Here is a 21,098-nt window from a genome sequence, read left to right on the forward strand (position 1 = left end):
GTTCTATCCATGCTGCTACTTTTTCTCTATTCCACTTGCCTCAATTTTTGTAACAAGACACCTTGTGAGACCCTATACTGAGCACCTTCGGAAAATCTATTCTACATTACACCTACTGCATTCCCGTTATGTCAAGTTGGTCACTTCTTTAAATTACTCAATAAATTTTTCAAACACAACTTGCCTTTAACAAATTCATGCTGTGGGTGTCTTTGATTAATTTGGGCATTTCTAAATGCTCATTAATTTTATCTCAAACTATAGATAAATGTACTATGATGATTTAGGAGTTTAATTTCCTCTGTTAGTACACTGCTTAATGTGTGCGTAAAATTCCTTTTTTTTTCAATGCAATCGTCGAACTGTTTAAAATAAGCAGGTTAACAACTGTTAGAAAAGCACACATGAATTTTACAAAAGTGTGTTTGGTAGCATGCTACCAGAGGAAGATAACCTCCTACCATTTATTAATAAGTACTGCATTAATTTCATCATCAGAACAATCAGAAAATGAGGTGTCAATTACCAGGCACCATGGAATGAATTTCCTCCCAAAATCTAGCATGTGTAAATAAAATGCTAAAAGATTAGTGTTTTCATTGGAGTGAAAAACACTTCAAAGGCTACCCATATGTCATATCCACTTATTTTGTCAGTCATTTTGTAATGCAGTAGTTGTCTCCTCCGGTACAATTATCTCTCTTAGTTTAGCATCTTAACCTTCACAATCCAGGTCTTGATGCAAATTTCAACCAGTAGAGGTCAAAACATGAATCCCTGGGACCCTGCAGTCAGCACTAATGCCCCAGCACCACTCACCTTACCCATCAGCCAATTTCTTATTTATACCCAAGTTTTTTTCTTGAGCCCCTCCCACCCTTTTAGAATGGCTGGTCTGAGCTGCGAGTGTGACTTTTAAGCGTAGATTAGAATTTTGTTCGATTACTCGCAGGAGCTGTCAAAAATTTTCAGAGAGCTTTTATCTTATTGGAAGTTCACCTGAGATTGGTTGTCTTCCTCAGGAAATTGAGCAAGGACACAGTTTAAATACGGCTTAGTCAGCTGTGGCAGTCTGCTCCGGTTTCACACAAGTAGATTAGCATCTACTGCAATGACTTGCACATAAGACAGCCCTCCCTCACTTCCATTAGCCAAGCAGTAACATAAAAGTCATCTTCATGCACAAGTGTATACGGTAAAAAGAATGGGTGCTAAGTGGGGTCCAGTGCAGCATTTGCTGAACCTGTATGAAGCTTAGTAATTGCTTGTATGAAATATATTTTTAACAAAAGTCTCAAGATTTTAGAAGGTTTAGTTTAAAGAGTTAAGAAAAATCATAGGCTCAGTCTTGCATTTGAAGTAGGGAGTAGGCTAATGAGATTTTCTTAAATTTATCTTCCTTTTGACACTAACAGTAATAATGGAGCACTCTAATTGAAAGGACAGGGTCTTTTCACCGCTGTTGCTGTATTGATACCCTAGCACGTGGCAATCTGCTAATTTTGCATGCCTTTAGCAAGAATGATAGATCAATAGAAAATGAGTTAATATAACTTTTTATACCTAAATTGCCATGGAGTTTTAGATTATTGAAAATACCTGGCATATTCATGATATATTGTGACTCTTTTATTTGAATATACAATATAATCGTATGAGAATGGTATCAATCTTCATGCTCATAATTGCTGTAATGTATTTTAAAAGCTTAAAATAACCTTATTTACTAAACCCTTATTTTGACAATTCTGGAATGTCACTAACAAATGCCATAACCTGCAGTTATACTCATCCTGGATGGCGCTATTCTAAAATATTTTAAACCAACAAATAGAAAAATAAATAAGTACAGAATTTTCTTCCTGCATGAAGGAAGGCATGGTGAAGGCAAAACACGTCAAGCTGCTGTGTGAGCCACTGAACAAACGGCACTGTGTCTCAGTTAATATGTAGCATGTTACTGGTCCAGTACAGCAGCACAACTCGCACTTAAGTAGGGGGGGGGGTGAATATTGAATAGAAATTCATGCTTTCTACATTTCAGGCTTTGAATGTAAAATTTAAGAAATCTGTGACTATTTCAACGTCATGAATTGTGATCGGGTAACTTTAATTGAACTACAGTATTTTACTCATTCATTTTATTTTTACAAGAAACTGTACTGTAGAATAGGAACTTTAAAAGGGCAGTATCCAGCTTGAGGGTCATTTCAGGTTGATACGCTTGTTTGCATTAAAGCTTCATTTACACAGAATGTGAATAGCAGTGCACACTTGTTTTACACTTTATTAATAATACGTTGTCTATTAATTATGTTTAGAAAAAGCATTATGGCTATCGCTGGGTTCCAACAGATGAAGCAATGAAGATTTTTTTACACAAAAATGACTACAGTATGCACAGTGGGTCCTTTTCATTGCTTTTATGAACTTTCTACCCTGTAGTGCAAAGCCAACGCAAGCAAAAAAGAAGCTGTTACATCAATAATTGTCTCTTAATGAAATTCATTCTTGCTGCCGTAGCTCATTGAATATTGATTTTAGCATGTCTGGCCGTTTATAGACCTGTTTGTACAAAGAACTACATCTGAAACTGCGTTAGTTAAGTTTTTAAGTACAAAAGCAGCACATTTTAATTTTAAGATTTTTGCAGCTTTTAGTGACTCTAGAATTAATACATCATAATGCTGTGCAATTGGAATTCATTATAATACGTATTGTTTCTACAAATTTCCCATTATCACAGGCCTTTACCTCATCTTTTACTTAAGCTCCACTCTAGTCAGAATAGGCAATCAAACCTTGGTAAAATGGCTCCCAATAAGAACAAGTATATTTTTGTTGTGCCCAAAAATTTGTAATGACAAGTTTTGACTATATTGAGAGCCTTCATTTTAAAAAAAAGTAAGTGAACGAGGGAATCCACTGCTTAAATTCTGAGTATTGTGCCTTTCTTAACCCCAGTGCGCAAAACGTACTTGCATGCAAATCACTCTCGTCAAACACTTAGTGTTGAAGATAATTTAGCTCTTGATCAGTTAGCAGGACTGATCCAATGGTGAGCCTGTTGCATGGAAATAGCAGGGGAGTGGGACTAATTGGAGAGCTCTTTCAAAGAGATGGCACAGGCACGACGTGCCGAATGGCCTCCTTCTGTGCTGCGAGATTCTGTGATCTGTCCCATGAACTACCTGGGAACCAGAGAGATTCTGTGATCTGTCCCATGAACTACCTGGGAACCAGAGTCTATCAGTAGGTGGCCAAGTCCACTCATACTTCAAATGGAGGCACCTGCAGGGTAGCAAAGGTATTTCTCTGCTCGGGAAAATGAGCAATATTAAAGCCAAGTAAAAGGAACTTCTGTTCAAGTGATGCAGAACATTGGAATCCCAACACGTCGTGTCATGGAGTAGTAACATGCCCCAATTGAATTCCCAATTTCTGTGTTGTTCGCTGCATGAACCAGAGGCTGAAAGTCTTCCCACAGATTAGGAGGGAAAATCAAAGAACGGCCACTGGATATATTGCGCACATCTGGCTGCTGGTTCAAAATGGCCTTAGCGGAGCCCTGGATGCATGATCACTTGTCTGCTTTCTTGGCCCCAGAGGGTTTGTAGTGTGGAGACTCTAATGGGGTGGATAGAAAAATGAGGGTGAAGGTAGAGGCTAAAATCATTTAAAAGAAATAAGTTGCAGTCAATTTTATGTAAGTTGGAGATGAAAGGCATGTATTTCATAAACTGAAGCAGACGAACAAACTGAATGTTCTATATGTACTGTAGCTAATCATTTATTTCTTAAAAAATGCGTACAGCATGTATGTGGTGCACTTAGCGAATGGGTTTTTAACACTTTTCTAAACTATCTTTACAGCTCTCTTGTAATCAAAAATAATTTTATTATTATAACTGAGCTAATTAAAAATTTGGGATCATTTTAAGAGAAAGTTGGGTGCTGTGATCGAGTGTCGGTATTTTGATGGGAGCTGAAGTGGACCAGGTGGCCTTCCTCATCCGAATTTATCCTGCATTTCCATGTCATATGAGAAAGCGGAATAGTTGTTTCCTTGGCAATCTTTCATCTTATTAGCAGAACCTCTGTCAGTTATATTTACTTAAACCAAATTGGCACAGTAAATTCTAAACGGTTCTATGCCAGGCCGATGTAGCTACAACCTTCAGAATTCTTGCCAAGTGCGTAAAATTGTAAAATTATGGGTATGATTTGGATTTATAGTTTCCATTTTAGCTCCATGATGGAACCACAAACCATCTTAAAAAACAAAACATGCAATTCTTTTTTTCCAAGTGTGAAATAATGTATATCTAAACATTGTGAAAGTGTATTTTTTGTAAGTGGCCAATTCTGTTCAAACATCATTGTGTGAAGTTAAAAGTTGAATGATCCCAAGTATTTAAACAGTTTAGTTCTAGTCCAGCTTGCCTTGTGGCCCAGTGAATACATGCACCACATGGTTTGTACTGAGCCATACAAATCACCTTGAAGTGCTGTAACCCACAGGGCTACGGACCATGAGCTGGAAAGTGGCATTAGGCTGGATAGCTCTTTTTCAGCCGGCACAGACACGATGGGCCAAATGGCCTCCTTCTGTGCCATCATTTCTATGATTCTGTGATTCTTCTGTGCCAGTTTGATTCCTTATCTGTACTGAGTTAGCTGATCTCAGCCAGCTAGGCAATTGGCCCCACGATTTCCAGGCTTGGGAAAGGCCAAATTGCTGAGTGTTGGGCCAGGATCGGGTCGGGCTCATGGTTGATTAACCTGCAGGCATTCCTAATCGCGAATGACACAGAAATAATTGCCTTTTGAGTGAGGTACTAGTGTATGTTTATCACATTAAGGAGGGAACAACAGCAAAATGTCCCTCAATGAAAAGACCTGGTGACTAAAATGGCTTATTATCTTAGAATACTCTAATGCTTCTGTGGTCAGTAGATTCTAAAGGAGCACTTGCTTGGGAGCTCTGAGTTAGTTATTTTGAGCGCTGTAAATAAACCTCTATATTTGCAGATCAGCAGTTGGTTCACATACAGGAGGAAGCATCAGCTAGTTAACATTGTGTAAGTGTATTTTTGTGTTCAGTTCTTGTCCGGGGACTAATTGAGCAACGTGCAGTAATCAACCATTGCACCTTGCAGTGTCTGCCTCTGACACACCGATGTAGTTTTCGGTTTAAACTGAACTCACACTCACTCACACACACTCACACACTCACACACTCACACACTCACACTCTCACACTCTCACACTCTCACACTCACTCACTCACTCACTCACTCAAATCTACAAACAATGACAATTGATTTAAGGTAGTGTGCATCTTTCAACCACAATGTCCTGTTTCCTCAAAAACTCTGATGGTTATTTTCTGTCTTTGCTTAGAATATACTATGCTTTTAAGAAAAAGAATTCATAACCCCAGCAGCATTGTTAAAGAGCAGACTTTAAACATCTACTTTATTCTATATCAATTCTACCAGGCTAGTAAAGCTCAGTAGCCAGATTAACTTTTCTTTAAAATGAAACCCTGATCCTGCTACGAATTGCCCAATAAACGGAAGGTTGGATGAACCTTTTCAAACAATAGCCGTGCTCATAAAGCTTCATGTCGGGACAGAGTGGAATGAAGGCATAAATTTCTAGCTAAAATTAATAGAAGAAACTTGATACTGAGAGCAATAACAGAGATTAAGATCAATGGAAACTCTTTGAGTACATGTACATAATTTCCCCAAGACTCTTTAACTATTGGACTACCGAAGTGCCGAGAAATTCTAGATACCTTTATTACTCTGCTATTAGCCATGTACAACTAAAATAAGCGCACATTTAAAATGAAATTAAAATGTATACACTTTTGCTTTCTCTGTCTTTCCTCTTTTCGGTCTGTGTTCTCTACAAATTCTTTCTCTTCTACTTTTATTATTTTAACTACTTCTCTCCATACAATACAGCCTACTCTAAACACTTGCTTACTCTTTTTATCCAGTGCCTTCCAGGCCTTGCCATCTAATTTGGAGGTGGGAACCATTGTGATCAAAGCGGTTGAACATTGGCTTCAAAGAGCATCTTCTTTAAACTAAGAGATGCTTAGCATTTTCAGTTAACATTTTGAATTGGTTAGAAGCATGCTAGCTGAGCTATCCCTTCTATTAAGAAATAGGAGCAGGAGTAGGTCATTTGTCCCCTTGAGCCTGCTCCGCCATTCAACAAGATCATGGCTGATATGATCTTGGCCTCAACTTCACTTTCCTGCCCGCTCCCCATAACGCTCAACTCCCTTATCGTTCAAAAATCTGTCTATTGTGCCAACAGCCTGATTGTGCCTAGACAAAATAAGCTGAAAGCGTTGAGCAGTTAGTTACAAGAATCCTGCATATTTGTTTAAAAATCTTGTAACTTTAACATACAGTTCGCGTGGCTAAATAAATTGTTGGATCAAGAACAAGTTTTTCAAAGTTTTAGTCTGCATGCTTAAGCTAGTTTTTTAAGGAAAGGATATCTTATTTTGTTTAACTGAATAATTGTTTTATCAAATCTTAACTGTGGCAAAATCATTAAAAGTTATGAACAGCTTATATTTACAGTCATTTCTCCTGTTGCCTTGGAGCTCTTGATGGGTATCAGCATTGGCTTATTAACACAAGCAAATAATTGTTATTTAAAGTATTAATTTAGAGCTGTAGGTAAAAACTTGGACCTGTTTGGGACTGAGCTTGCTAGTAAATCGCATTCAACAATTATGTTCTGTTCCACTCAGTTAGTACCAGCTTATTGCTCTATATCCCAAAAATCTAATTGAGGTGCGTGCCTAACCATATTTTTTCAATTCCATAAACTGTTTTCCAAGAACCGTTCATGGAATTGAAAAAATATGTTCCTTCCCAGTTGCACGATGAGTGCTAATTAGTACAAGTTGATGATGGGATTTCCAAGTACCTGTATAAATTGTGTGAGAGGGCCAATTGTTCAATGTTGCTTTTAAAAAATATATATATATGTACTGTATATATTAGTTGAGACTCAAAATTAACAACCATCCAATTATTTTTAATGATTTCAAAAAGCAATTGGTAGTTTCAGTGGTGTTGGAGTAAGAAGTAACCAGATGTTCATACGGACTGCCATTCTTCTGGATTGCAGACCTCTGCTGTGCGCGTGCGCAACGGCCCCGAGCAGAAGAACATGGCGAAATCCGGGAACAAATTATTGCTGGCCCCCTCTTGCTCACCTGACAGCCAGGTCAAGAGCAGCTTTGGCAGAAGTCTGAGAATAGGCCACCAGGACCCTCAGTTGTAGCTGTTGTATTATACAGTAAGAATGAGAAAATAGATTCCCCCCCCCCCCCCCCCCAAAAAAAAAAACTTGCCCATTAAAGTACAGGAAACTTTCGTTTAACCGGAAATGTCCGGAAAGCTCTATCTACCGGCAAAATTCAGGAGCCGTTTCCTATAAGTTTTTTTACTTCTTGTTGCTTTTTTTTCCCAGTCAGGCTCTGCAAGGTCTAGCTGAAGCTGTTGTTTAGCTACAGAGACGCTTTTAAGCTGCGGCCGACTGTTTTGAAGGGTTTGTTGATTCACACGGAGCTCAAAAGCTCCGTATGTTTTAACATTAGCGCTAGTTTCTACGGCAGTTTTGATGGTACGGCACCAGCTCAGTCCCGTCAGTGCCGGATACCAGAAAGTTTCCTGTACCTAGAAAATGAGGAGCTTTCTGTTTTATGTAATATCCTATTAATTTAAAAAGCAAAATCAGAAAGAAAGCAAGTTTTTGAAGGAGATCATCCTTGCAGAGAAAGATGTTTGTTGGGCCTTTCAAAGTTCTAAATGCATTGGCTGCTTTCTAGTAGGTGCAAGTGTTAGAAGTAGAATTGCTAGATAAAATTTTCACCAACCATCGAGTCAATAACGGCAGTTCTGCCAGTAACAACCTGTAAAGTCACAATTGAGAATGTACCTTTACACAAAATGTACCTGTTTACAAATGAAAATAAATCAAATCGCTCTTTGCTCGACACATCATTTTCAGTTTGCTGCAGCTAAGACCTTTGCAGCATGTCCCTGCTGTTACACTCCCATCCACCGGCTCGGGCAATTTCACCCCCTTTCCATGACAGATATCTGCAACTGTACCTGTCTGAGACTCCAGCTACCTCAGTGATGCTTAGTATTAACTCCAAAAGCTAAAATTTAAAAAGGTAAAAAGAGTAATGAGGGGGGGATGAGGAGGGTTGTTATGATCTGGAAAGCACTGCCTGAAAGGGTGGTGGAAGCATATCTAATTCTGACTTTCAAGAGGGAATTGGATATACACTTGAAAAGGAAAAATTTACAGGGCTATGGGGAAAGAACAGGGGAGTGGGTCTAATTGGATAGCTCTTTCAAATAGCCAGCACAGGCACGATGGGCCGAATGGCCGCCTTCTGTGACTCTTTTTTTATGATTTAAAGATAGAGGAGAAAACCCTTTCTATTGCAATGTTTTCTTCATTTAAAAGGAAAAGAATAATGTTCATTTAGCACGTGGTAAAGTTTGCATTATGTCCTGTGCTGCTTTGAGTTTGTGAAGCTCTCGGTTTCCTGGCTCTTTCTCTGAGAAGAACTAATTTCAGAGATTGTGTAAACAGCTGGTGTTGCAATGCAAATATATGCCAGTAATTTCCATAGGCGTTCCCCCTATGTGGTAACTTCGGAAGATCGGTGGAAACCCCTGAGGAAAAGTGCACTGTCTGAAAGGTATCTGATTCTTGGATATATGCTTGAAAAGGGGAAAAAAAGTTGCAGGGCTACATGGAAAGAGCAGAGGAGTAGGACTAATTGGACAGCTCTTTCAAAGAGCCGGCTTAGGCACGACAGGCTGAATGGCCTCCTCCTGTGCTCTATGATATTCCCTCCCAGTCTTTTTTCAAGAGAGAAAAGACTCAAGGTGGTCAATCTTTCCTCATGCAGCATTCCCTTCAGGTCTGGGATTAACTGTGGCAAGTTGGTTAATGTCTGAAAGAAAGAGATTTTCAGATCGCACCCGAAAGTGACTGACTGACCAGCTGAGCTTTCCAGGGTTTTCTATTTATTTGTTTAATATTTGTATTTTCCCCTTTTTTATATCTCGGCTTTTTAAGAATGAAAAATCTACCCAGGGTAGGAATTTGCAAGGAATTATTATTTTTGGTTCATCTGTATGGCACACACACGAATTCCACCCGGCACCCTCCACGTGAACAAAAAAACCCAATATGATCTCCAATATAACCATGGCTCTTCGACTGAAGTTGATCAAGCTTCACTGAGACGGTCTATAGAACAAAATAGTTGGCCATCTTTCGTCGGAATCTGATGGGAAATGTACTAAATGTATTCACAGAGAGCTTTACTGTGTAGACTTTTTAAAATCAGAGACTTGGTATGCTAATAGAACATGTATGTATGTTTGTAAAGTGCTGTTGTGTAGGTAGCCGCAGGAAGTGCGCAGATGTGCCTTGGGTGACTAGCCTTCTGATTTTCCCTCCCTCTCTCCTCTGTGGGAACGGTCTCCTCCTCACCACCTTTTGGTGGTACAGTTCAGGTTAGAAACTTGCTCTGTAGAGAAATTGCAGCTTGCCCTACCACTCCATTGTGTACCAACGTGCTGGGCCACTGTGCTGTCCTGTTTAAAACCGCGCTATCTGCATCACTGACCAAATAGATAGTTAATTGCTCTTGCTCAAAGAAATACTTTGTTAGTTACTCGGTTTAAGTGGATCTTTAGAAGCAATTTGCATTTGATAATTGTGTATGGCCACAAAGTGTAACTGTTCATTCATTATTCTTTTTGGCTCGGATTATGTTTTCTGACTTTTAACTGCATCTCCAGTATTTATTAGGCCCAGTTAACTATAATAACCGGTTGAGTGTTCCTTAACCTCTGGTTTGGCTAGTTATCCCTTTCTGCTGAACACTTGTATAAGTAATCTAATCTATTTGAACTGGAAAGTGCAAATATGTCCACGAAAGGTTCAGAATCCCTAAAAGAGCAGTAGTAACATTCCTCTTCTCCATATGTAGGTCTGCGAGGCTTTTCTTGTACTTCGATGAGCAGTCTGTCCAAGAAAATTTGGAGTATAATTTGCATGACAGCTGGAAATGCATTTAAGTACTCACATCATAAAACCTTACACAATTTTTGTATTTCCTTTTGACTCTAGGCATTCGTCCTCCTATTATGAATGGCCCCATGCATCCACGCCCCCTGGTGGCACTGCTGGACGGCCGGGATTGCACCGTAGAAATGCCCATTCTAAAAGATGTAGCTACAGTAGCTTTCTGTGATGCACAATCCACACAGGAGATTCATGAAAAGGTGAGCACAAGAATCTCTAAATTTAAAATCTTTTAATACTTGTTGACAATATTTTAATATATATATATATACAATATAATAATAATTAGGTTGCCTTGCCATTCAAGAATTATAATTAAATGTAACATTTCTATTTTGTTCTACCCATTTCAGATTTTGTTTAAGCATTGAGTGCTATTATCATAGAATCATAGAATAGTTACAGCACAGAAGGAGGCCATTCGGCCCATCGAGCCCGTGCCTGCTCTCTGCAAGAGCACTTCAGCTAGTCCCACTCCCCCGCCCTTTCCCCATAGCCCTGCAAAAATTTTTCCTTCAGGTACTTATCCAATTCCCTTTTGAAAGCCACGATTGAATCTGCCTCCACCACCTTTCAGGCAGTTCATTTCAGATCCTAACCACTCGCTGCGTAAAAAAGTTTTTCCTCATGTCGCCTTTGGTTCTTTTGCCTGTCTCCTTAAATATGTGTCCTCTGGTTCTCGACCCTTCCGCCAATGGGAACAGTTTCTCTCTATCTACTCTGTCTAGACCCCTCATGATTTTGAATACCTCTATATCAAATCTCCTCTCAACCTTCTCTACTCTAAGGAGAGTAACCCCAGCTTCTCCAGTCTATCCACATTCCTAGAATCATTCTTGTAAATCTTTTCTGCACCTTCTCTAAAGCCTTCACATCCTTCCTAAAGTGCGAAGCCCAGAATTGGACGCAATACTCCAGTTGTGGCCGAGCCTGTGCTTTATAAAGATTCATCATAACTTCCTTGCTTTTGTACTCTGTGCCTCTATTTATAACTATATCTTTATTAATAATTCAGTTCCCTCAATAGTCAAGCTCAGTAATGCCTTCATGCAAATCCCTCTGATCATATCAACACACTCTGATGAACCCAAAAGTATTAAAAACATTTAATGCTAATTATAATTGTTTATCACATTAAAATTTTTATTTTAAAAAGTTTGGACACTGACACTCCATCTTTAATGGTTTTTAATATAATGTAATTAAGGTTAGTTAAGAGCTGCTCTGAATTAAATGAATAGCATTTTGCTAATTGAAACATGAGAAAAATGACTGCAGTAATTCAAAGCTCCATCTCCATTGGCTAAATTTCCAGTATAAGTGGAAGAATTAATGCTGCTTGAAGAAAACCCCAGCTTCACAAATCATTCATGAGAAGAAAATATAAAATGAGTCAATTTGAAAAGACACACATGTGGCTGTCGGCAGGAAAGTCTGTTCTATTTCAATGAAATACTTAACTTCTCCAAAGAGGTTTGTTGAATTTGTTGGTACCTTTTTGCAATTCTGTGGGCCAAATGCAGCTCTCTGACCTCTCTGTGTAGCAACATTCTGCAGCTTGGGGATGGAGGATGAGGGGATGCACCTGCAATTCCCCACACTGATTTCCTGATTTTTGTAAAGAGGACAGTTGAAGTGTCATCCTACAAAGAGAAAGAAATGTGTGTTTAAACCTGGGCGACACTGTCGCACAAGCTACTGGGTAAGTCAAGCAGCCCTGAAAATAGTTCCTTGACTGCCCATGATTGAGATTTTGTAGATGCTTTATGCTGAGGGGGAAGTTTGACAACATGAAACATTATAAAAACAGCATTTTATTGATTTAAGTATAGTGACGTAATAAAACTCACTACGCACTTGGTTTGAACATAAAGCAAGGCTTTAATCAACTTGTTTCACAACATGGAGGTCTAGTTGTACTTCACTAGCTCCTTGTCTTACAAAATGCCCTGGAAAGCTGGGCCGATGCCCGAGTATTTATACTCCTTGGACGGCGCCACCAGCTGGCCGTCCAGCGTTATTTCATGAGTAGTTTCTTGATGAATGATGAGATTTATAACACATAGGATAGTATTTTTAATATGTCAAATTCCTAGGTTGTGGTTTACATACATTGTTAGTGATAATACCCTCCCCCATACACCACAAAATAGAACTGCAAAGGTTTTTATTAATCATAAAGTGCTTCACATTTTTCTGATTAAAAACCCATGTGGATTCAAAACCATGACGCTTTACTATAAGATATTGTTACTCCAATAATGGTTCATGCCCTTTGTTCTTTCTGTTTCTGATTACAAATTAAAGTGCAGATGGTAAAGTAACAATTCCATGAATGCCTTCTATTGTGTGTAACTGCGCATTACTCATTCAGCCACCTCAGCTGGAGAAGACAAAATAGAAAAAATGACTGGTGGAATAATTTGTTACTTTCATAGTCAGTACATTTCTCTGCCAACTTTGTAGAAAGCATCCTTGTAGAAAATTGATTGCAACTTTATTAAAATCTAGAAAATGAGAAGAGACAAATACATAGTGGGCGAAGATTGCCTCTGATGTGCGAGGCGTACAAGTGCAAAACATGCTTAGAAAGAAGAAATCTTTGCCTGCTGTTTAATGGGGGTGGGGGGCGGTTGGTGTAGATTCTGCTCCTACTTGCATAGACTCATCAAAGGAAAATAATTGGGTTAAAAATTGGTTAAGATCAGTTTTTTCGGGCACACACCCCAGAGTCAGCTCGTCCATTGTAAGGGTTTCAATTTCAGATAAGCTAAGTCCTGAGAGGGGGGCTGGAAGGCCAACGGGACGGGGTCAGCAGTGGCTCTCCGGAGTGTTGTGGAGCCAGGAGACGAACTCCTGCTCCACAGGAACATGGTTTTTTAATTTAAACTTATCTTTTTGGTGGCGACCGCTGTTATAAATCTCATCATTCAAGAAACTACTCATGAAATAACGCTGGATGGCCAGCTGGTGGCGCCGTCCAAGGAGTATAAATACTCGGGCGTCGGCCCCAGCTTGCCAGGGACATTTTGTAAGACAAGGAACTAGTGAAGTACAACTAGACCTCCATGTTCTGAAACAAGTTGATTAAAGCCTTGCTTTATGCTCAAACCAAGTGTGTAGTGAGTTTTATTACGTCAGCCGCTTCTTAGGCTGCAGCAGCCACTGAAGAATCAAGGGCGCCAAGCCTGCTTTGCTCATCGTCAGTCAGTTGAGTGCAAGCGTCCTGCAATAGGTGTTGGGCCCCTGATTTACATGTGTGAGGAGCCTAATGCCAGTTTCAGGCAGGGACCTATGGCAATATGGTGGTGTCAATGCCCCCGGTGCAGGATGTTGCTCCCCAAAATTGGCCCTTATTGTGCACGTTCTGCGCCTGAAAATCGAGCGCAATGAGGTCAATTTCTAGCCCATCTAATTATATTGAATGAGTTTTTAATTTCAATGCAACCCCTAATATTCGTGCAGCAACAGCAACTTGCATTTATATAGCACCTTAAACATACAAAAAGCCTCGAGCACTATACGTAGGGGGAAAATGTAAATAAATGAATGAAACCAACATCAAGCCATGCAGGACTGTTCGAGGAAGTGAATGAAAGCTTGGTCAAAAAATGGGTTTTAAGAAGAGTGGATGGAATGTGAAATAAAGTAAATAAATCTGATAGTTTGGCTGTAATAGTTAGTTAGAATCCAAACAGAAATCTGATATTATGATACATTGTCTTACAATAAGCATTTTATCTGGTAATCTGTCAAAGGTTTATTTAATTTAAAAGCAAAATACTGTGGATGCTGGAAATCTGAAATAAAAACAGAAAATGCTGGAAATACTCAGCAGGTCAGGCAGCATCTGTGGAGAAAGAGAGAGAGAGAGAGACAGAGTTAACGTTTCATAGGATTACATAGGATATACAGCACAGAAACAGGCTATTCGACCCAACCAGCCCATGCCGGTGTTTATGCTCCATTCGAGCCTCCTCCTGTCTTTCCTCATCTAACTCTATCAGCATAACCCTCTATCCCCTTCTCCCTCAGATGCTTATCTAGCGTCTCCTGAAATACATCTATACTATTCGCTTCAACCACTCCCTGTAGTATCGAGTTCCACATTCCCTATTGGATTTCTTGGTGACTATCTTATATTGATGGCCTCTAGTTTTGCTCTTCCCCACAAGTGGAAACACACTCTCTGTATCCACTCTATCAAAATCTTTCATAATTCTGAAGACCTCTATTTTAGGTCACCCCTCCAGACTTCTCTTTTCAAGATAAAAGAGACCCAGCCTGTTCATCCTTTCCTGATGGGTATACCTTTGCATTTCTGGTATCATCCTTGTAAATCTTCTCTGCACCCTCTCCAGTGTCTCTATATCCATTTTATAATATGACGACCAGAATTGTACACAGTACTCCAAGTGTGGTCTAACCAAGGTCCGATACAAGTTTAACATAACTTCACTACTTTTCAATTTAATCCCTCTCGAAATAAACCCGAGTGCTTGGTTTGCTTTTCTTTATGGCCTTGTTAACCTGTGTTGCTACTTTCAGTGATTTGTGTAATTGTACTCCGAGATCCCTTTGCTCTTCGACCCCACTTAGATTTGTATTTTCCAAGTAATATATGACCTCCCAATTTTTCTTACCAAAATGTAATCCCTCACATTTATGTGTTGAATTTCATTTGCCAATTATATGCCCATTCTGCAAGTTTATTGATGTCGTCTTGTAATTTGTTGTAGTCCTCCTCAATATTGGCGATTTTCCCCCCCTAAATTTGGTGTCCTCTGCAAATTTAGGAATTGTGTTTTTGATTCCAAATTATAAATCGTTAATATTAGTTGTGAACAACAGTGGTCCCAGCACTGATCCTTGTGGAACACCACTTACTACCTTCTGTCACTGTGAATAGCTACCTTTTTACCCCTACTCTCTGCTTTCTGTCTTGAAGCCAGCTAGTTATCCATTCTGCTACTTGTCCCCTGATGCCGCATGCTCTGATCTTATTCATTAGTCTATTAAGTGCTACCTTATCGAAGGCCTCTTGAAAATCTAGATAAATTACACCTACTACATTATCCTTGTCTCCTCTCTCTGTTACCTCTTCAAAAAAGTCAATGAGATTGGTCAAGCAAGACTTTCCCTTTTGAAACCCTGCTGACTATTCATTATTATATTTTTGGTTTCTAGATGTTCTATTTTCTCCTTTAGTAGGGATTACATTATTTTTCCTACCACTGATGTTAAACTGACTGGTCTGTAGTTCCCTGGACATGTTCTATCTCCTTTCTTAAATATAGGTATTATACTACATTAGCTATCCACCAGTCCTCTGGCACGACACCTTGTTCTAACAAATTATTAAACATGTGTAGTCATGCTTCTGCTATCTCTTCCCTAGATTCTTTTAAAATGCACGGATATAATCTGTAGACTAGCCCTATTAGTGTGATTGATCCTTTATTATCTTTTATCTCTATCCACACGGATTCTATTTTTGTCTTGCTGATAGCTGCGTCACTTTTTTCTAATGCCATTATGTTATCCCTAATAAGTACAGCTACTCCACCTCCCCGTTTTCCCCCTCTATCTTTTCTAATGTTTAATTCCCAGTCCTGATTTTTCTGCAGCCATGTCTCCGTAACCCCTACTATGTCTGGTTCCTCACAATATATTATTGCCTCCAGTTCCCCTGTTTTATCACGGACGCGGTGCATTGCTGTACAGACAGTTTAACTGATTATTAATAGCAGTTCCTCTCACTTATTGTTGACCATCTTTTTACACTCCTGTTCTGTAACTCTGTGTTCCTTGGCCATCAATGTCCTCTCTTACTTTATTCTTTCCTATGCTCTCCTTCCCTGTTTTGTTTATATTTAGGCTGGTTTCATTTCTTGTAGAGCCCTCCCTCCATCTTACTAGTTTAAAGCCATAGCCACCTCCCTATTTACCCTTTCCGCTAGGACATGAGTCCTATCCCACTTCAGGTGGAGCCCGTCCCATTGGTACAGCTCCCTGTCCCAGTACTGGTGCCAGTGTCCTATGAAAAGGAACCCCTCTTTTCCACAGCAACCCTTTAGCCATGTGTTAATTCTCCTGATCTGACTGTTTCTATGCCAATTTGCACATGGCTCTGGCAATAATCTAGAGATTATTACCCATGAAGTCCTGCTTTTTAATTTCGCTCCTAACTCCTGATATTCCCTCAGCAGGACCTCCTCGCTGTTCCTACCGCTGTCATTTGTTCCAACATGGACCACAAAGACCTTTCATCAGAACTAGAAAAAGTTATAGATGTAACTGGTGTTGTGCAAGTACAGAGGCAGGGAAAGGGGTGAGGGGAGGAACAAGGTAAAAGGGACAAACGGAAATCCCGTTTATTTAATTTACTAAGCTGTGTGCATAGGACAGAGACGAGGAGGAATTTCTTCACCCAGAGAGTGGTGAACCTGTGGAATTCTCTACCACAGAAGGCAGTAGAGGCCAATTCATTAAAAATATACAAGAAGGAGTTGGATATATTTCTTGAGGCTAAAGGGATCAAGGGATATGGAGAGAAGGCAGGAACAGGGTACTGAATTTGGATGATCAGCCATGATCTCATTGAATGGCGGAGCAGGCTCGAGGGGCCGAATGGCCTACTCCTGCTCCTATCTTCTATGTTTCTATGTTCTGCAGGCTGAACACTTGTATGTTCTCCCAAGATAGAACACTGGTTATTTTGCAGATATAATTGGCAATAAGTTTATTTTTTAATAGAATTTGTATAATACTCCATTCGCTTCAACAAGCTCATCCTTTTTGCAGCCACCTATTTATTACAACTTTCAGTCCTTTCTCTCCTAATTTAGGTATTTAAATTTGTTCTAATTTGCAAAAAACAGTTATACTTTATTACCCTCAATTAGCATAAATAAAGTCAGGCTTTATATAAAAAAAAATATAGGCTTATGCATCTTTGAAATCTTGTAAGTTCTTCCTCTTGCATTTATCCTTTACAACATAGGCCAAGTACAATTGGATTTTGACAACAGATTTTAAGAATAGTTTGATTTTCTAAGATTATTTAGATTCGTTTGAGACTTCAGTTGTTCTGTTTTCCCCATGTGTAGATAGGAGCTAAAGATACCTGCCTCTGGGTTTGTGCCTGCAATTTTCCACATATCTGGTTTCCCATCTTGGCTTGCCATAGGTGGGTAGGAGAAGTGCTGAATGAAGATGAGGTGCTGTCGCAATGGGAAACTGGCAAAGACTCGATAATAGGTCATTTGCCAGCTTTCTTGACTGAGAAACGATGCATAATACAGCATGATAGTAACACCTAAAAGCATCCTGCAAGTGTGCACTTTAATGGTGTTGTTCCATTTCACGTTTCGTGTCTGTGCCGTTCAGTCTTGTGCACTGTATTGTTGCGATACATGCAGTGTAATGCTGGCTATTTTAATAATACAAAAGAAACAGTACTGTAACCAGCTCAGCTGGAAGATATGGTTTTGCATTGTCTGCAGTGGAAATCAGTTGCAGTATGGCTACACTTGCCATGAGATTTCATGGAAGTCATCCACAGTACATTGTACAGAGCATATTAATGTCAACTGTGTGTTTCTGCGTGTTACAGTAGATGCACAGCACTCCCAAGCCTTCTATCTTTAAGCGCCTTCTAAGTTAGTTAGAATAGACAGTGAAACTCCAAATTGTACATCTGCATCATATCAAAAGCTGGTGAAGCGTACTGGCCATCACTGCAGCTTATAACATCTCTTGGGTAAAAGTACAGTTTTCAGTTGCTCAAAGGTTAAATCCAGCGGGTGTTCGAGGTTCTTTTGACTGCACTCCACATAAACTCCCTATCTGTTACACCTCAACAAGCTTCACTCCTAAAATGTTTATTAAGAGGAAACACTTACAATACTTTTTTAAAATCTTTTTTATTTGATATGTGGGGTATGTATTCCATTTCAAAGTGCTACATCAACCTCTTGTGAAAAATTTCATTTTTAAAAGTGTCCACATTTACCTGCAATACATATTGTGCCTGTAGCTAGTGCTGTAATAAATATTTTCAATGTTAAAGTTGTCATGGCATCCTTGTCACATAACGTTTGGTTAATAGCTCCTATTAGTGAAATTATAGTGAGTATAATGGGTTAAAAAATTTCTCTCTGCGTATGCATGTAGTTTTTAATATTAAAAAAAAAGTTTCCAGTTGTCCTTTCTCGCCATATTGATTTTCAGCTTTTTGAGGCCAGTAAGCTACATTTAAATCCTTTTTTCTACTTCATCCACACTTGAAATGAAGGTATATTTTCATCAGTGGAGTCACAATCTTGCATGTTTTGAATTTGCATGTACACCAACTAACAATGAATCTTTGAAAGAATATTTTTGTTTTTTGTAATATTCTATGTGCTGATATTAGGCAGTAAGTTTATACACTTCAAATTCTCTAGTTATTTGAGTGCTAAAACTACAAAACTGTGAAGTTTTACTGAGGAACAGTATGTTTTGTTCTTAAATTAAATTAATGCTTAAACAAAAACCCTGGCCCTGGAGGGGAGGCCGAAAATGACCAAAGATCCTGGCATCGTGGGCGGGGAGAGATTGGGCATCACGGACAGGGTGGTGGGGGGAGGGGAGGATCGGACATTGCGGATAGAGAAGAGATCAGACGTCACGGGGGTTGGGGCGGGGGGGGGGGGGGGAAGGTGGAGGAGAGATTAGACATGGGCGGGGTGTCAGATATCGCAGGCACGATGATTGGACATCGTGGCGGGGGGAGGTCGGACATCCCTGGGGGATGGTGGAGGAGAGATTGGACATCGTGGGCAGAGTGTCAGACATCAAGGGCAGGCAGGATGATTGGACATCGCAGCAGTGGGATGGGGACAAGATTGGACATCGCAGGCGGGGGTGATGGGGATCTGACATGGGGGGAGGGGATCTGACATCGCAGGGGGATGAGGATCTGACATCGCGGGCAGGGGGGCATTGAAATCGCAGGGGGATGAGGATCTGACATCGCGGGCCGGGGGGGATCTGACATCGCGGGGGGAGGGGGATCTGACATCGCGCGGTGGGGGGGGGGGGAATCTGACATCGCGCGGGGGGGGGATCTGGCATTTTGCGGGGTGGGGGGGTCGGACATCGCGTGGGGGGGGGGAAATCTGGCATCTCGCGGGGGGATCGGACATCGCGGGCGGGGGGGGCGATCGGATATCACAGGTGGGGAAGGGGGATTGGACATCGCGTGCGGGGGTGGGGTGTCTGACATCGCGGTTTGTGTGGGGGAGAGAGGTCATCAAGCTTTGGGGCAGAAGGAGGTCGGCGATCTGAAAGGGGAGAGCGAGGCTGTGGGAGACCGAAGCTTTCTTGAGGGGCCGGTGGAGTTTTCCTGGCCCACAAGAAGTGCTGTAAAAGGCACTTGCTTTGTGGAGCTGGCAGCTCCCACCTCCCTTTTACTGCCAAGTTTCCCGACTCAGTGCATTTTAAATCGTACTCCAAATTGCACTGTGGGAGCCAGATTCTAATATGTTAATTTAAGTGGCCGCCTTTCCACAGCAAAACACTCTGATATCTGCCGCTGTAAAAAAGATGCTGAGCACGGTGGGTTGGGAGCACGTTTCCCACATTTAAGTCTTTAATCCTTTCCCCCCCAACCCTCCTTCACCTCGGTATGGGATGTTGGGAGTTTAATATCGAGGCCCCTGTTTTTTTTCCTACCAATTTTCTTCTCCTCATTCTTCTGGGGTTTGGTGTCATAGACACTGACACTTTCTGGTAGCAGGAAGTTTGTGCTGTAAATGTAAATGCAAACCTACCTGGGTGTGAATATATTACATCAATGTCATCTAGGCTATATTTTGTCCAAAATTAAAAAGTTACAAAAATAATAAACATGTTTTTATTTCCATCAGTATTTATTCAAAATATATTCACTGGCTTGCTCCCTTTCTTTCCCCATGACTCCGGAAGATAATGGTTGAATGTGAATTTTTATACAACTTTTTACATTTCAGTAGCTTAATGGATGCTGCATTTTATGGTGAATTCTGTCATTTTTTATTCTTAGCACAAAGATGACAGATGGAATATGTTTGTTTCTGAATTTCCTTAGTGCTTATTGTATATATTCCTCCTACGTATTTACTGTAACTGCTATTGTATCGCTGAAGCTGGCAGATAACTGGTAAAGTGCCAACGGCATTCAGAAGAATTAGCATGTTTAATTTTATTTATGCAAACATTCCTTTCCTCTCAAGTCCTTGAACGTGCTGTCGCCTAGTAAACCTGTGCCCATCTTTCCCACAACTCCATGTTTGAATCTCCAATCAGAGAACATTGCTCTGCGCTCCTCCTACTGGCCTTATGCATCCCCCACTTCTTTCACCCCACAGTTGGTAGCCGTGCATTCAGCCATCTCGGCCCTAATTACTGATCCGGTCATGGTAAATGCTGCCACCTTCTCCATAGATGTAAGATTAAAGCACCCCCATCATGTGACTGTGGAGCTCCAAATCCGAGCCTGGAGCACATCATTGAGCACTGCCCTCAGAGGAAATTTGCAGGCAGCCTACAAGCTATCCATACTGTTATACCAGAAGCTTTGGCCTGGATATCTGACTTAGATATTGACATTTGATTTGCTTTGCTACTACCATATGAAAGAAGAAGTAATTGTTCTGACATTTCCACCCCAAAACCTCCACTTCTCCGATTTAAAACGCTCCTGAAAACCTACCCCTTTGACCAAGACTTTAGTCACCCGTCCTAATGTCCCCTTCTTTGGCTCGGTGTCAGTCTTTGTCTGATTACACTCCTGTGAAGCACCTTGGGACGTTTTACTATGTTAAAGGCGCTATATAAATGCTTGTTATTGTAAATAGAACGAAGGATGGTCTAGAGACTTTGTAAGTTTAATTTATTTCTCAAAGACCTAGATATCGAAC

General features: G+C 40.3%; 1 protein-coding gene across 15 annotated transcripts in view; it reads left to right on the top strand.

Annotated features, from left to right (window-relative positions):
* ctbp1 (C-terminal binding protein 1) overlaps window positions 1-21,098 on the top strand; it is a 346,678-nt gene that overhangs the window by 295,203 nt on the left and 30,377 nt on the right. For 10 of the 15 annotated variants that reach the window (XM_085975466.1, XM_085975465.1, XM_085975461.1 and 7 more), the window contains one exon: window positions 10,201-10,355. In XM_085975466.1, coding sequence (XP_085831592.1) covers window positions 10,201-10,355 — 155 coding nt within the window. Of the gene's footprint in view, window positions 1-2,321; window positions 2,404-10,200; window positions 10,356-21,098 lie in introns of all 15 variants that reach the window. The other 5 variants (XM_085975468.1, XM_085975460.1, XM_085975459.1 and 2 more) reach the window with 1 other exon arrangement.

Source organism: Somniosus microcephalus, chromosome 2 (assembly GCF_052327205.1).
Source record: "Somniosus microcephalus isolate GS21.2 chromosome 2, FLI_Smic_1.0, whole genome shotgun sequence".
Classification (NCBI taxonomy): Eukaryota; Metazoa; Chordata; class Chondrichthyes; order Squaliformes; family Somniosidae; genus Somniosus; species Somniosus microcephalus.